The 14,889-nt window shown below is 37.9% G+C and overlaps 1 protein-coding gene across 1 annotated transcript; it reads right to left on the bottom strand.

The window, feature by feature from the left end:
• Positions 1–4,494: 4,494 nt before the first annotated feature.
• Positions 4,495–14,621, bottom strand: errfi1a (ERBB receptor feedback inhibitor 1a). The gene is given in 7 exon segments (XM_056467791.1): positions 4,495–5,210; positions 5,212–5,305; positions 5,308–5,478; positions 5,481–5,705; positions 7,187–7,269; positions 7,411–7,610; positions 14,464–14,621. Coding segments are annotated over 6 exon segments (1,323 nt in total). The 5' UTR covers positions 7,560–7,610; positions 14,464–14,621; the 3' UTR covers positions 4,495–4,609.
• Between the last annotated feature and the right edge of the window lie 268 nt (positions 14,622–14,889).

The following is a 14,889-nucleotide window of genomic DNA, read 5'->3' as shown; positions in this document are numbered from 1 at the left end:
TTTTAAACGATATAAAACTAATTTTGTTCCAGCCACACTAAAATGAATAAGACTTTGCCCAGAAGAAGAAAAAAATTAAATAGGAAATACTGTGAATGTTTCTTTACTCTGTTAAACATCACTTGGGAATTATCTGAAAACAATTAAAATTATATACACAGCCAAGCCTGAAATTCTAACTTAATAACTTTTATTTAACCAGCAACCTTTTGTGGACCGGAAATGACACAGGGCTTCACTCAAAAGATCATAAGACAATATACAAAAGGCATCATTGTGTGAAAAATATTTCTTTAAGTAACTATAAGTCTTTAAAGAATAATTTCGGGCTTGACTGTAGGTGCAGGTTTGGGTAAGTTTGTAATAATTATATGTAGCTTTATATAAAACGAAGTCTTTGGTATGTCTTCACATTTCTGTGTGTGTGCTTTCATAGTTGACAGATAATAGATCTTACTCAGGGCCATCTAAACTAGTTGTTTGCTTTTTTTAGACCTCAATGTATGTGTTGAAGCATCTTGAGTTCCTCCTTTTGATCAGGCTGTGATTAATCAGGAAGTTTATCTAAGAGTTGAATTACTGGTTTGCAGAGTCACTTCCACTGCACAGCTGAGGAGAATCAACCTAAAATATCACCAAATCTGTCTCAATACAGATATTTTGAGGACTTATTTCACAAATGCTACTAGACAAAGACTGAACCACAGAAAGTAAATCTATAGTAGTCCATAATTGGGAAGTTGATCAGTTTCGAGAAATATGATTAAATTAAATTAAAATAAATTAAATAAAAAGCTGATTAAACAAACAAAAATTATAAAGTACAAACAAAAATCCAAACACAAAGTGTCTCACTGTAAAACCTAACAGTGGAAATCACTAAATGAATAAATAAGTTAGTTTAACTTAAAAAGTTACTTGGACTTAATGAAAAAGAGTTATGGTAACTCAAAACGGATAGTGTGAAGCAGAAATTAAACCGATGAGTTTATGAATGAATTAGTTTTTTCATTCAGAAACTGAGGCTACAATTCACACAGGCTCACCAAAACTGGACAATAGAAGATTTGAAAAACGTTACCTGATCTGATGAGTTTTGATTTCTGCGCGACTTCGGTATTATTGCTGACCAGTCCATCCCTTTTGACCGCAGTTGTAACCATCTTCTGATGTCTACTTCCAGCAGGATAACGCGCCAGTGTCATAAAACGAGAATCATCTCAGACAGGTTTCTTGATCATGACAATGAGTTCACTGTAGCTCAATGGCCTCCATCGTCACCAACCTCAATCCATAAAGCACCTTTGGGATGTGGTGGAACGGGAGATTGGCATCATGGATGTGCAGCCGACAAATCTGCAACAACTGTGTGATGCTATCATGTCAACATGGAGCAAAATCTCTGAGGATATTTCCTTCTATTTGAATCTACGACACAAAGGATTAAGGCATTCTGTAGGCAAAGGGGGTCCAACCAGGTGTACCTAATAAAGGTGGCCGGTATATATATATATATATATATATATAGAATATATAGGTATATATATATATATATATATATATATATATAATATATATTTATATATATATAGATATATATATATAGGTGGGTATGTATGTATGTATGTATGTACGCATGCATGTATGTTTACAGTACTTGTAAAAACAGTTTACAGTACTTGTTTCAAAACTTAAACCAGTGGGTCACCAAACCTGTTCCTAGAGGGCCGGTGTATTGCGATTTTAGCTCCAACCCTAACAAACACACCTGAATAAGCTAATCAAAGTCTTACTAGGGATACTTGAAACATCCAGGCAGGTATTTTGAGGCAAGTTGGAGTTAAACCCTGCAGGGACACCGGCCCTCCAGGACCGAGATTGGTGACCCCTGACTTAAACGGTTTGCTGCAGTTTCCTCAAAACTTATAAGGTTTTACAGAGTATAATTAAACCTTGCTGGTAACACTTTACAAAAAGGTTGTATTAATGTATTAACTAACATGACCAATACATTTATTACATATTTATTAATCTATGTTAACGTTAAGCAAATAAAGTTGTTCATTTTAGTTCTAACTCACTAACGTTAACAAACATGAATTTGGATATTAATAATGCCTTATTAATGTTCAACTATAATAATAATGTACTAGTATTGTTCCTTATTAGTTCATGTCAGTAAATACATTAACCAACGTTAACTAATGAAACCTCATTTTAAAGTGTGCCAACTAATTAAATGACAACTGTAATGTATTGTGCGCTTATAATATATGTTATTTATTTAAATAGTTTCTATAACTGGCATATACAAACTAAAACAGAAATAAGTAGCAGCAGCTGAAGGCGAAATTTAAATCAAAGTTAACAGGCATCATCAAATTTGACCTGATGCTATTACATACAGCATTAGCTCATTTTATAGTTTCTATAGGTTGCTTATTTTCAACTGGATTTGGACATGCAAAGGAGCTTTGTGTTTGTGTTGCAAGTGCTTATCGTTTCATCCAAGGCTTGCGCAACAAAAGACCAGAGAAACAGCATTTTCCCCAATCAGCAAGGCAGAAAATACCGGTCCTAAAGCGCGTAATACTTAGGTTACTAGACGTGGGCCCTGTAAAGCAGCTCTGAGACACACATCCCTTCAAACCGAGCCATCGCCTTCATAAAGTCAACCACAGAACTGATCCGAGATCTGTTTTTAAAGTGCAAAAGTACAGTTCACCTCCTCCTGTCTGGAGCGGAGCCAATAGTAATGAGGCAGAGCACAGGGGTGTGGAGTGATAAAACAGGCAAAACAGCTATATCTCTGACAGATCCAGCATACCTGACCGAATCAAATACACAATATCAGATAAAGAAAGTCGATTCATAAATAAGGATTTATTTTTATTACTTTCAAAACCATACAACATACACTAAGAACTATTCAGTTGGGGTAAGAGACAACGTTAAAATACTTTTACACATCACAAACATACTGTCTTCTCAGTGCACTTTGCTTTACACACACACACACGCACGCACGCACGCACACAACACAGCAGAGATGCCTATTTCTTGAACTTGCCTTCATTTTGTTTCAAAGATAAGACTGTGAAAGGAAAAATAACACATGTAAACATTTCCTGATACACAAGCTGGTAAAATAAAAAAAAAGTGTCATCAAATGGATCCCGTCGCGAGGTGGCAACTTGTAATTGACCTCCAAACATCATGTTTTATAGCCTTACTTTCCTCTTTTTTTTAAACTGCATGGCACTTGCTACATTTACTGAGTTATCAGGATGTTCTGGAAACAATATAGAATAATAAAACATCTCATTCAGCAGCTGCCAGCAGCCAAAGTCTCTAGTGCCCACACCCACTGTAATCACGTTGAACAGGAATGCATGTACAGTAACAGGAAGATCAGTATGTGTGTGTGTGTGTGTGTGAGTTCGGCCAAACGCATTACACATGGACTTTAACTCCATGCAGCTCTTAAAACTGGTTGAAGATGCGTTTTCATTGAGGAAGTGTTAATGACTGACCATTTCCAATGGGCAAAACGTGGAGAACTATAGATTTTGGGGCACTTTTTTTCCTTGTACGGTTGTATTTGTTGAGTTTTAGTAATCTGTAGCTGGGTATATAAGAACTAGAACTATAATAGGAGGTAGTACTGGAGAAAGTCCTAATCCAGACTCACAGCTTCACGTGAAGACAGCGCTTTAAAAAGAGGACAGAAACACATTCACAGAAACGCATTCACAGGTTTTCAAAGTATTGCTTTTTTTTGTGCAACAAAAGACACACGACACCTCGGTGAGAAGCCAGGAATCGGAAATACTCCGTTCATTCAGAGGGCAACATTTCAGCTGCCGTTTTAAGCAGCTTATGAAAGCTTAAAAAGCAGTGCCAAAACTGGGCAAATGTAACACATTCAGCTCTCCAATCATTCACGCACAACTCAGAACAGAAACGAAATACTTAGCCTGTTCCTATGTAACACACGCACACACACGGTTGTACAGACAGGTCACATTAAACAACAACAAAAAGCACACAAAAGAGTGTCCGGACAAAGCGGAGAGCATTAGTCCAACAGAAGAACTGCAAAAGAGTGTGCATGTGTCAGATTTCTTGCTTGCACAACAGTGTGCAAAGCAGTAAGCTGGAATAACCTTCACTTAAAAAGCCGACCGGAATAAAGCAGGCGGCCGTTATTATACTTCATATATGGTAGACGACACAACGTACAGAAGCATTACTGACCCTATGTCCCTATGATCAGAGGAACGTGCTCAATGTTCAGAGACATCTAAACAATCTTCAATGTGGATATCAAAATAAGAACATTACAACACTGAAGTATGGAGGTACCAGACCAGCTGATACCAAACAACTGCACCATGTTATCAACACTTAACCATTTCACATAGCAATGAAATTAAAAACATAGTTTGAGCTTGCTCAAAGAGAACTGTTGAGAGCAAAAAAAACAAGAGGAAATCCCAGTAACTGCAATTTAATTGTAACCTGCTCAAATTTACGAGCAAAACTGCAACAAAGCAGCGAAGAAGTCTTTGAGGGGGACCATCGAGCACTTGGTTAGTTCATACCAAGTCTATTTGGTGCGTCGTTTTTCGTTTGCTTTGACAGTCCCATTCTGAACATCGAATCGGAAGCGTTCGTTGCTTCGACTTGCTGTGCTGTCCGTTAAATACTTCTCATGTTTGTCCAGGTACGACGGCCGCTGTGGCAAAAGAAAGTAGTGTGTGTTACTGGCCTTCATGCCGTTCTCCATGACAGGAAGAATGCATGGCGAGCCTTCGCTATTTTGTCGTTGCAAACCACGACTGACGTATTTAGGGTCCGGAGCAAAGCTCTGCGTAGGGGGCATGATCCCGTTATAGTATATGGGGAGGCTCTTTGGACTGGGTGTGCGTGAACACGCAGATAAAGGTTCTCTAGGGGGAACTTTCGGAGGTCGGTCATCGTCGCTGTTGGCTCCCGACGAGACTTCAGCTGACCAGCGGCGGTTGTCTCCGGTTTTGATTGGTCGTGGGGGAATTGGGACTCTTGGAGGAACCTCTGGTTTATCCAGGTTGTGTGTGTACCTGTGGTGACTGGAGTATCTGAAGGAGGCGGTTTTGTTAAAGCAGCCGGCAGGCCCAGAATGGGACCGTCGCAGCTTTCTTTGCGTACGTTCCTGCTGTCGTATACAGTTTCTGTTGCTGATCACGAAGTTCTTGTTCTCTCTGCTGGTTTTCCCGCTCCTGTCTCACTTTCTGTTGCTGTTGTTGTTTCTGCTGGGATGTCGACCTTCAAAGTAGGCATAGTTAATTTGTCCACAGCCCCTGAAACTCCTCCTACTGGGCATCCCATAGCGGAACGGAGAGTTTTTGGAGCAAGATTCGGAAACTAGGCAGTGATTTTCATCTCCATTGAAAAACTCTACTTCACTGTCCATAGCCTGATCCGGGGAAAGCTCAGCTGAGCCGGGATTGGGGGAAGGGGTTTGGTGGCTCGGCGGGGCGTCTGTGGAGGGCTGATACGGTCAGATACTGTTAAACGTTCAAAGCAGGGAACCACTTGGTCGTCTTTGGCAGGATTTGACGTAAAGGGGTCCGTGTTTAAGGTGAGTTGGGAAGGGTCGAGGTTTTTAGGGGGCAAGGGCTGGGCTCCTGTGCTGTTCGTTGAATTAATATGGGTCCGCTGTTCTGTTTGATTGAGAAAGGGGCAGAAAATAAGAAAATTAGTTAGTTGCAAATAATTTCACCAGATTTAGTGTTAAAGATGAGCTGATCACAAGTAGCATAGATAGTACACCTCTGTCCATCAGTTCCCAACAATAACTACATTAATGAGTCATTTGTTCACAGTCATCTATGAAATAGATGAGCAGCTACTGTGGTGGTCATGGAGGAGTGGAGAACATGAGACTGATTCCTGTGACGCTCCAGGGACAGACGAGTCATCGCTGAGGCCAGCTTCCAGCCTCTGCCGCTGAGATTGCAGCTCTGCACAAGACGTTTGGCCAGCGGAGAAATTAAAATGGTTGTGCCCAACTGAGCCTGGTTTCTCTCAAGGTTTTTTTTCCCCTCACTTTCGCCAATCAGCGAAGTTTTTTTTCCCTCTGCGCTGTTGCCACTGGCTTGCATGGTTCGGGATCTGTAGAGCTGCGCATCGTTGGATTTGCTCTTCAGTATTTGGACTCTCAGTAGTGATTATTAAACCACACTGAACTGAGCTAAACTGAACTGAATTACACTGTTCCTATTTACTATGATCTTTTATGTGAAGATGCTTTGACACAATCTACATTGTAAAAGCGCTACACAAATAAAGGTGAATTGAATTGAAAATATTAGTACTGCACAGATTCTACTAATTAGCATTCTCTGAGAATAAAGACTCATGATCTTTGCATTACTAGCCCCATGTTCTACCACTTGAGGCACAGCAATACAAATGTCTGATGCACCGTAATTCAGAATGGTTCACCAAAACACAAAACTATTAACATATTTCACTCCCTCAAATTGCAGCAAACTCATACGCTGCTTATTTTAGGATAATTTTGAAGGACCTTCATGCAGCTCAACCCATACACAATGTATATAATGACTACTACTGTAAATCTCCAAAAAGGCACCACTAAACTAATTTGACTAAATTAGCCTTATGAAGCCATACAATAACAAAGTGATCAATAGTCAATAGTAACAATAATAAGTGATCAATAGTCTAAAGTAAATTTAAAAATCTTCCCATCCATAGTGCTTTTTGTATGGTTTTCGGATGCTATTGTTGTCCTTATAGCCTGACAGACATTGTAACTCTACAGTAAATCATCACTGTATTACAAAAGATCCTATAAATTGTCACACTTGGTTTGTACTAAATTAGTACATTTAAAAACTTGTGGTAACACTTTAGTTTTAAAGTGTTGTATAGCACCAATTTTCACCATTAACTAGTGGGCTTGTTAGCGGCTTATAAAAAAAAGACACAGAATTTTTTTCGTACAAACAAAATGTCCATAATCTGCATGACCATATTCTAAAACCCTAATCCTACCCAATACCTAAACCCAACTACTACCTTAATAGCTATAACCAAGCAGCAAATTAGGAGCTTATATTAATGCAAAATTCATAGTGTGACCAAACTTTTAACATCAATAAGCCTTGTTACTTACTTTCCACTCCTGAATATGATGACGGCAGCACCTTTTTCTGAGACTGAATATAGTCCGAAGAAGGATCAATGCTTAAGTATAAGCTGTAGATAAATAACAGAAACACCAATCAGACACATTTGGTTCATTAGCATCATATGAAATGTTGTAGTAAGTCCATATTCTGATCGGTCTTGTAAAACGAATCTGTTTTTAATTCTGAAAGCATACGGTGTTGCACTCACTTGCGTAGATCATTGCATTTCCAAGAGGGCTTAGCTCCGGCCATGCTATGCCAGTGGCTGCCCCGCAAGAAAAGGCTTTGCGTGGGTAAACAGATCTCCTGGGCAGTCAAGCCTGCAGTGGACATGCTCCAGCTGCAGTCGGTTCGCATTCAGGCCAGGAAATGCTCCTCCTCACCAAGCTGGCAGCTGCTGGCCTGTACCTGAAACACAGCCACGAGAAGAAAAGAGTGTGAATCTCTGCAATGTTTCTCCAACACAGCAATACGATTTTAGCGAAGAGCACATTCTCAAGCTTCCTGCTGCTCAGATTTCCTTTCTACTGAGGTCATTTTCTTAACAAATTTCAGGTCTTATCTAAAGACATCTTATACTGAGCCCTTAGCAAAAAAATACAGCATTAAAAAAAATAATACAGCATTAGGCTTGAATGGAGAGTGAAAAGACAAACGTTTCTGAGGACTAATGCCCTGGTACTGGCACATTTTTTCTGAAACTTGAGGACACACAATGGTTTCAACTCAAATCTGCCATCAATAGATCTCAATTTGTTAGGAAATGTTAATCCATTTTTGATATAGCAGGGGTATATGCGCTATTCTTTATAGAGGGTTTGTTTAATGAGGTATAAATATAAAAGGCTGATTTGTGGATTAAGTGTTAAGCCTTTGTTTTCTGTTTTAATCCACTGAAGTGGGGAGTGCTTTCATGTTTCCCTCTTTTTCCTTTATTATTATTGTTATTTTCTATTTTCTTAAAAGTATTGAAGCTAATAAAAATGTACATTCTAAAAAATAAAAATAAAAAAAAAATGATATTGACACCCGGTTGTTACGGTGGCGCAGTGGATAGCATGATCGCCTCACAACAAGGTCGCTGGTTTGAGCCTCGGCTGGACCAGTTGGCATTTCTGTGTGGAGTTTGCATGTTCTCCCCATGTTTGCATGGGTTTCCTCCGGGTGGTTCTTTTCCCCACAAGTCCAAAGACATGTGGTACAAGTGAATTGGGTAAGCTAAATTGTCCATAGTGTATATGTGTGTGAATGAGAGTGTATGAGTGTTTCCCAGTGATGGGTTGCAGCTGAAAGGGCATTCGCTGCGTAAAACATATGCTGGATAAATTGGTGGTTCATTGCGCTGTGGCGACCCTTGATGCATAGAGGAAGTTCGCTGAAAAGAAAATTAATGATGAAGGTATGGACACCAAAAACATCCACATGCATCATTTAATTCTATACGTAAAATGCACACCAACTCGCTTTCAGTTATCCTAAAAAACTTCACAAATTCACATTTACACCATGCGCAAATAAGTTCTAAGTTTTAATCAATGCCTGCTTTCGATGAGAATTGAAGCAATAACCTTGGAGTTGTTAGTGCAATGCTTTATTACATTTACATTTACATTTAGTCATTTAGCAGACGCTTTTATCCAAAGCGACTTACAAATGAGGACAAGGAAGCAGTTTACACAACTATAAGAGCAGCAGTGAACAAGTGCTATAGACAAGTTTCAGGTGTGTAAAGTCTAAGAAGCTGAGCATTAGTAAATTTTTATTTTATTTTATTTTTATTTTTTTTGTATTAAACAAAATTTATTTTTTTTGTATTTTTATTAAACTCCAACGTCGGGGAATGTCGCATTTTGGGTGGAAAGAAAATTGGGTTGACATCAGAACTTAATGTCACATCGACGTTAGTTTCCAATATAAGACAGATGTTGGATTTTGATCACTTTCCAATGCAACCTAAAAACAACCAAATATCAACGTCTAATGATGTTACAGCTTGATGTTTTGTAAATGTTACCACTATGACGTCTGTCAGACGTGGGATTTCGGTTGCCATACGTGATAAATAAACGTCAGTATTTGACGTCAATATGACATTGGTTTAAGATGTTGGCTTGACGTTGGATTTTGGTTACTTTCCAACACAACATAAAACCAACCAAATATTAATGTCATTTGGTATCAGACATAAAAACAACATCTTTAGATGCTGGCTAATTAATGAATATTGGTCGCCTGACATCACGACCTAAATCTAACCTAATATTAACGTCTTATGAAATTGTGTGCAGGTGACATGGTGGCTCAGTGGTTAGCACCGTCGCCTCACAGCAAAAAGGTTGCTGGTTCGTGTGAGCCAGTTGGCATTTCTGTGTGGAGTTTGCATGTTCTCCCAGTGTTGGTGTGGGTTTCCTTTGGGTGCTCTGGTTTCCCCCAGTCTAAACACATGCGGTATGAGTGTGAATGTGAGTGTGTATGGGTGTTTTCCTGTACTGGGTTGTGACTGGAAGGGCATCCGCTGCGTAAAAACATGCTGGAACAGTTGGCGGTTCATTCCGCTGTGGCGGCCCCTGATAAATAAAAGGACTAAGTCGAAAGAAAAGGAATGAATGACATTGTGTGCCTGCTGGGTTGCCTACTAAAAACTAAAAATGCTCCAAGAAATTACAACAGAAGAATTTAATAAAAACAGTGGCCATCATAACCACTATTATAACCATATGAGCATTAAAACTGAGACCCTCTAGGATCCCTGCGATCATTTTAGTGTTGTTGTTGAAGAACGAAGACATTTGTATTGTTGTTTATGGAGCGGTCAGCCCTGGGCTATCAGCACGCCATCCAATACACCACCTCCTTGCTTCCCTTCGCTTTGCAATGCATTCAGCCATGTGCACGAGACTCGAGTCGCGCTTTTCAGAAAAGAACATTGAGCAACATTCTGCTAAGCTTCACAGCCTGTGGTATGACAAGCGCTCAGTTTGACAGCACTAAACTATACACTTATGCCCCCAAAGCCCTGAGGATAGAGCCAAACCGAATGCTCTCCAAGATGTCACACACAAAATAATACTACAAAACAATCTTTTCTGTCGGATAACCGTGCACAATTTGATACATTAGATGAAATACAGTATGATGTGGATCAAAAAAAGTTCAAGACAAGATTAGGTGCTGTTGAATAGTTTTAGGACAACTTTGATTAAATATTTTGATCCCCTTCAAATGTTCACTACTGTATGTTATTAACTGTTTGTTTGTGTTTAATGCCATAGCAGCATTGGCTATATTCAAAGATTTGGTTATAAATATTCAATACATCACTTATTATTTAATCAAACATGCATTATACAAAAAAGAAATATAGATAACAATAACACTGATTAAAAAAAAAAGTCAAGCAAGATCTTCCAATTTAAAATCAATGATAAAACTTCCAGGACACCTCGGTAAACATCCCGTAAAATAGTTCCTGGGTTAAAAACGATGTCCAAAAATCATTAAAAAATATGCATTCTCTTAAAATATTCTTACATCACTCACAAACAATTTCCTTTTCCACTTTCAAAATAAACATGAGTGCGAAATATATTGCTGTAATTTTGTCTTTCATGAAAACCTGACTTTCTGGGTCCCCATGCAAATGCTATCTATCTTTACAGAGGAAGTCATCTAATATCGAATTATATATGCAAACGAATCTCAAATGTCTTACCTTTGAACTCAACTTCGCTTAAAAGGAAACGGCATCTAGAGTTACAATTTGGTGCAACACCAGAGACGCTCTGCAGGAGTTGCTTTATGAGCAGAATCCAGTAAAATGCTTTTGGCTTTTTGAGAAACCAGCTTTACACCCCTGAGAACACGAAGAGTGATGGACCTGGAGGCAAGGTTCATCCTGGTTTTAGCTTACAAACACGTATCACGCTCACAAGCTATCAAGTCACCAACATTATGACAGTCTTGCAGAGATACAAACATCTCCTGTACCCTATTAAACAGCAATTAGCGCTTTTATGGAACAATTTATTGCAGGGCTGTTTTACAAGCAACACACAATGCGTCAGCGTGGTGCAAAGCATTTCTGCAGAGCTGAGTGATACGCGGCACATGCATTAAATGGGAACAACCAAAGTTAAAGACATAGTTCACCCGAAATTGAACATTTACTCACTATTTACTCCCTCTTGAGTATTTCCAAACCTTTATGAAACCATTGACTTCCATAGTAGAATAAGCAAATACTACAGAAGTGACAAGATATCTTCAAAATATCCTCTTTTAGTGTTTAGCAAAAGAAAAACTCAAAGGTTTGGGTGAGTAAATGACAGAAATTTAATTTTCTGGGTGAACTATCCCTTTAAAAGTACGACTAGTCAAAAAAGCAACGCAGTGCTCTTTCACAAATCAATCTGGGTCAATTGGTTCAACAGGGACATGCATTTCTGTTGACCGTCCCTGATCTGGTTCATAAATGCGAGCAGTTATGCATCCTGAAAGCTTTGGACCTTGGATACGGTCACTATGAGCACACAATGCAACCTGATCCGCGATAAAGAACCCCACGGGACAAGCGCTTCCTCTCACAACAGGTGCAAGACGGACAGACTTCCTACTGTCCAGCACGGACATATCTCAATGCCTTCAGGAAGACAATGCCAATGAATTGCAAGCACGTTGGGTCAACAAGTGTGCAAAATCTGTTCAGTGTGGCATGTATCCTGTGAAACATGTTTTGAAACACTTAGAAATGAATGCTTGCTTTAAGAAAAGCTTGTGTATGGTCATTTAACGTCTATGACAATTTTTTTTTGCATTAAATATTCTTTATACTACACTCAAAAAATGCTGGGTTGTCATAATAACCCAATGTTGAGTCACATATGGATATACCAACCATTGGGTTAATATTTTTTTTTTTAATAAATAATTTTAAAAATTAAGTTTAATTGAAAAAGAAATGGAGCACAGCATTGGGTTTGTCCATATTTGACACAACATTTGGGTTATTTTTTACACCCTAGCATTTTTTTAAAAGTGTTTATAGCATAAAAACCAAAAAGCTACATAAACTATTCCCTGAACATTTCTTTTGGTGGATGTTGTATGGCATCACTGCAAAAACAAAGCTTTATTTTTTATTTCTTATTTAAATGTACAGCTTATTCTCTGCAAAATGCATGAAAATATTCATCTTTAAGACTACATTTCAATCTGAGACTATCTCAGAATTAAAACCTACAAGATTAGATATGCAAGGATACTGTGCAGGAAAAACACTGATGAAGCTTACAAAGCTAGTTAGGAACGTGTCACATTTCACTTCTAAATATCTCAAAAACAATGTTTAGATTTATGCATTAGGCAGACACGTTTATCCAAAGTTAATGGTGAGATTATGATTGTGCTAGTTAATATATATTTCTAATTTAAATCAACATAATGGCCAAACACATCTTATATTGCCAATTGTGTTTTAATTATATTTGTTTCTTTATATTAAATACGACTTTTATATTTGGATACCAGAAGCACTCAGTTAATGTAAAAAAAATAAAAAATAAAATAAAAAACAATAAAATAAATAAATATAATAATAATAAATATATATATATATATATATATATATATATATATATATATTATATATATATATATATATATATATATATATATATATATATATATATATATATATATAAAATACACACACATACTGTATATACACACATACAAACATACATATCTATATATACACACACACACACGCACACATATACATACAGTGCTCAGCATATACAAGTAAGCCCCTCACAAATCTATCTTTTAGATACATTATATCTGTGCATATACATTAGATTAGTCAGTACTGGAGCCAAATCTGCAGCTTATCTAACAAAATAACAATCCAAAAACTAGTACACCCAAATTTATGCGATAGAAAAATATTAAATACAAATAAAAAAATAAATAAATATATATATATATATATATATATAAATTAAAAAAATAATAAAATAAAAAAAAAGAAAATAAAAAATTGAGAAGCAAAAAAAAAAAAATAAAAATTTAGTTGAAATTTTGCAGGTTGTAATTTTTATTTGCAATATTTAGCTTGGATTTAATTGTATTATCTTCCATCCATTTCTAAATATGTTTGGTGACTAAAATATTATTTTAATAAATGTCTGTTCAATAAATCTGTTTTGTTTAAATGCACCAAAATACACTGCCTATATTCACAGAGAAATGTATAAAATAATTCATTTTCAAAATGGGGTGTACTCAATTATGCTGAGCACTGTATATATACACATAAATACACGCACACACCAAAATAGGGAGGAGGTGAACTCTTAGCAAACTAAATGTCTTATTTTTGCAGTGAAACGTGACCATGTTCTTGACAGACTAGCATGCAGAAGATCTTGGAAATACCTGAAATACTGCATATGAACACAGGGCACTTCAAAAGTGACTCCAATGCACATCTGATGCGTGCATGTGCAGAAAACTAAAGTTTTAAGCCATACATCAGTCACCTGACGAAAACTTCAGGAGGTCCAGAAGTGTAGACATTGTACATGGCCGCAAAATTACGAAATCTCTGCGTCCTGACAAACCACTGATATGACATTGTTAGAAGGTATGAAGGAGAGACAGTCGCGCGCGTTCACACCCCGCTCTTGTCACCTCCGCCGCGGTTGTCAGGCAACCATACCCGATCTACCTGTCCGCTTCCGCAAACTGGCGGGATGAGTCACTTTTACACTCTATCACACCTGACGAAACACACCTCAGACATTTCTTGAAGGAAAAAGACTGATGTCCAACCAGATAAAATCAACATACACGTCAACGTCACAAACTATGACACCATTATGCGTATTTTATCAGCTGACTATCTTTATTATTTTTTATTAATATTAATTTTGTTATTATCATCATCATCATCATCATCATCATAATAGCAAATAACTAAAAATATAATCAGATATAAATTAATTAAATAATGTTTTAAAAGAAGTGTGCCTGCGTTTCCCTCCAAACTGAACATATACTTACATACGCAAACGCGCGCGCACACACACACACACACACACACACACACACACACACACTCTTATCGGATGTCCTGTCACAGAATCTGATAATATCGCTCCACACGTCACTGTCGTCATCAGCATGCACACGCACACACATAGAGAGAGAGAGCCAGACAGACCACAAACACTGACGATGTGACAAACGTATTAAAATTCACCTTAATCTCCCGACAGATTCCCGGTGTCCGGCGTTAAACGTTCATAATGCCGTAATAATGATCCCGTTCTGCCCGTTGGAAATCGTCGGTTTGGCTCTAGAGATGCGCGAGAACATTCATTGCAGCTTTCGAGAGTTCGTTAACAAACGGGTCTTGTGTGCGCGGTGCTTTAAATCCTCACTGCAGTCAGAGGAAGACGAAGCCCCGCCCCCTCCAGCAGGATTTAAAGGCGCAGTACACACAGTGTTGTGAAGGTCTCCGCATTATAGCTGCTCTCTGCTTATCCGGTGTGTTTTATTGGTAAATGCAAGCATATAAAGGTTGATAGGGAAATATAATAAAACACACACCTGGTTTAGGCAGTGATGATATTTGCTAACAACCAAAACAATAAAAAACAAGAAATTGCACCAACAATATCTCTTT

The sequence above is a fragment of the Danio aesculapii genome, chromosome 11, assembly GCF_903798145.1.
Source record: "Danio aesculapii chromosome 11, fDanAes4.1, whole genome shotgun sequence".
Lineage (NCBI taxonomy): Eukaryota > Metazoa > Chordata > Actinopteri > Cypriniformes > Danionidae > Danio > Danio aesculapii.
Note: the sequence above shows the minus strand (reverse complement) of the source record. Positions and strands in the feature narration are given on the sequence as shown.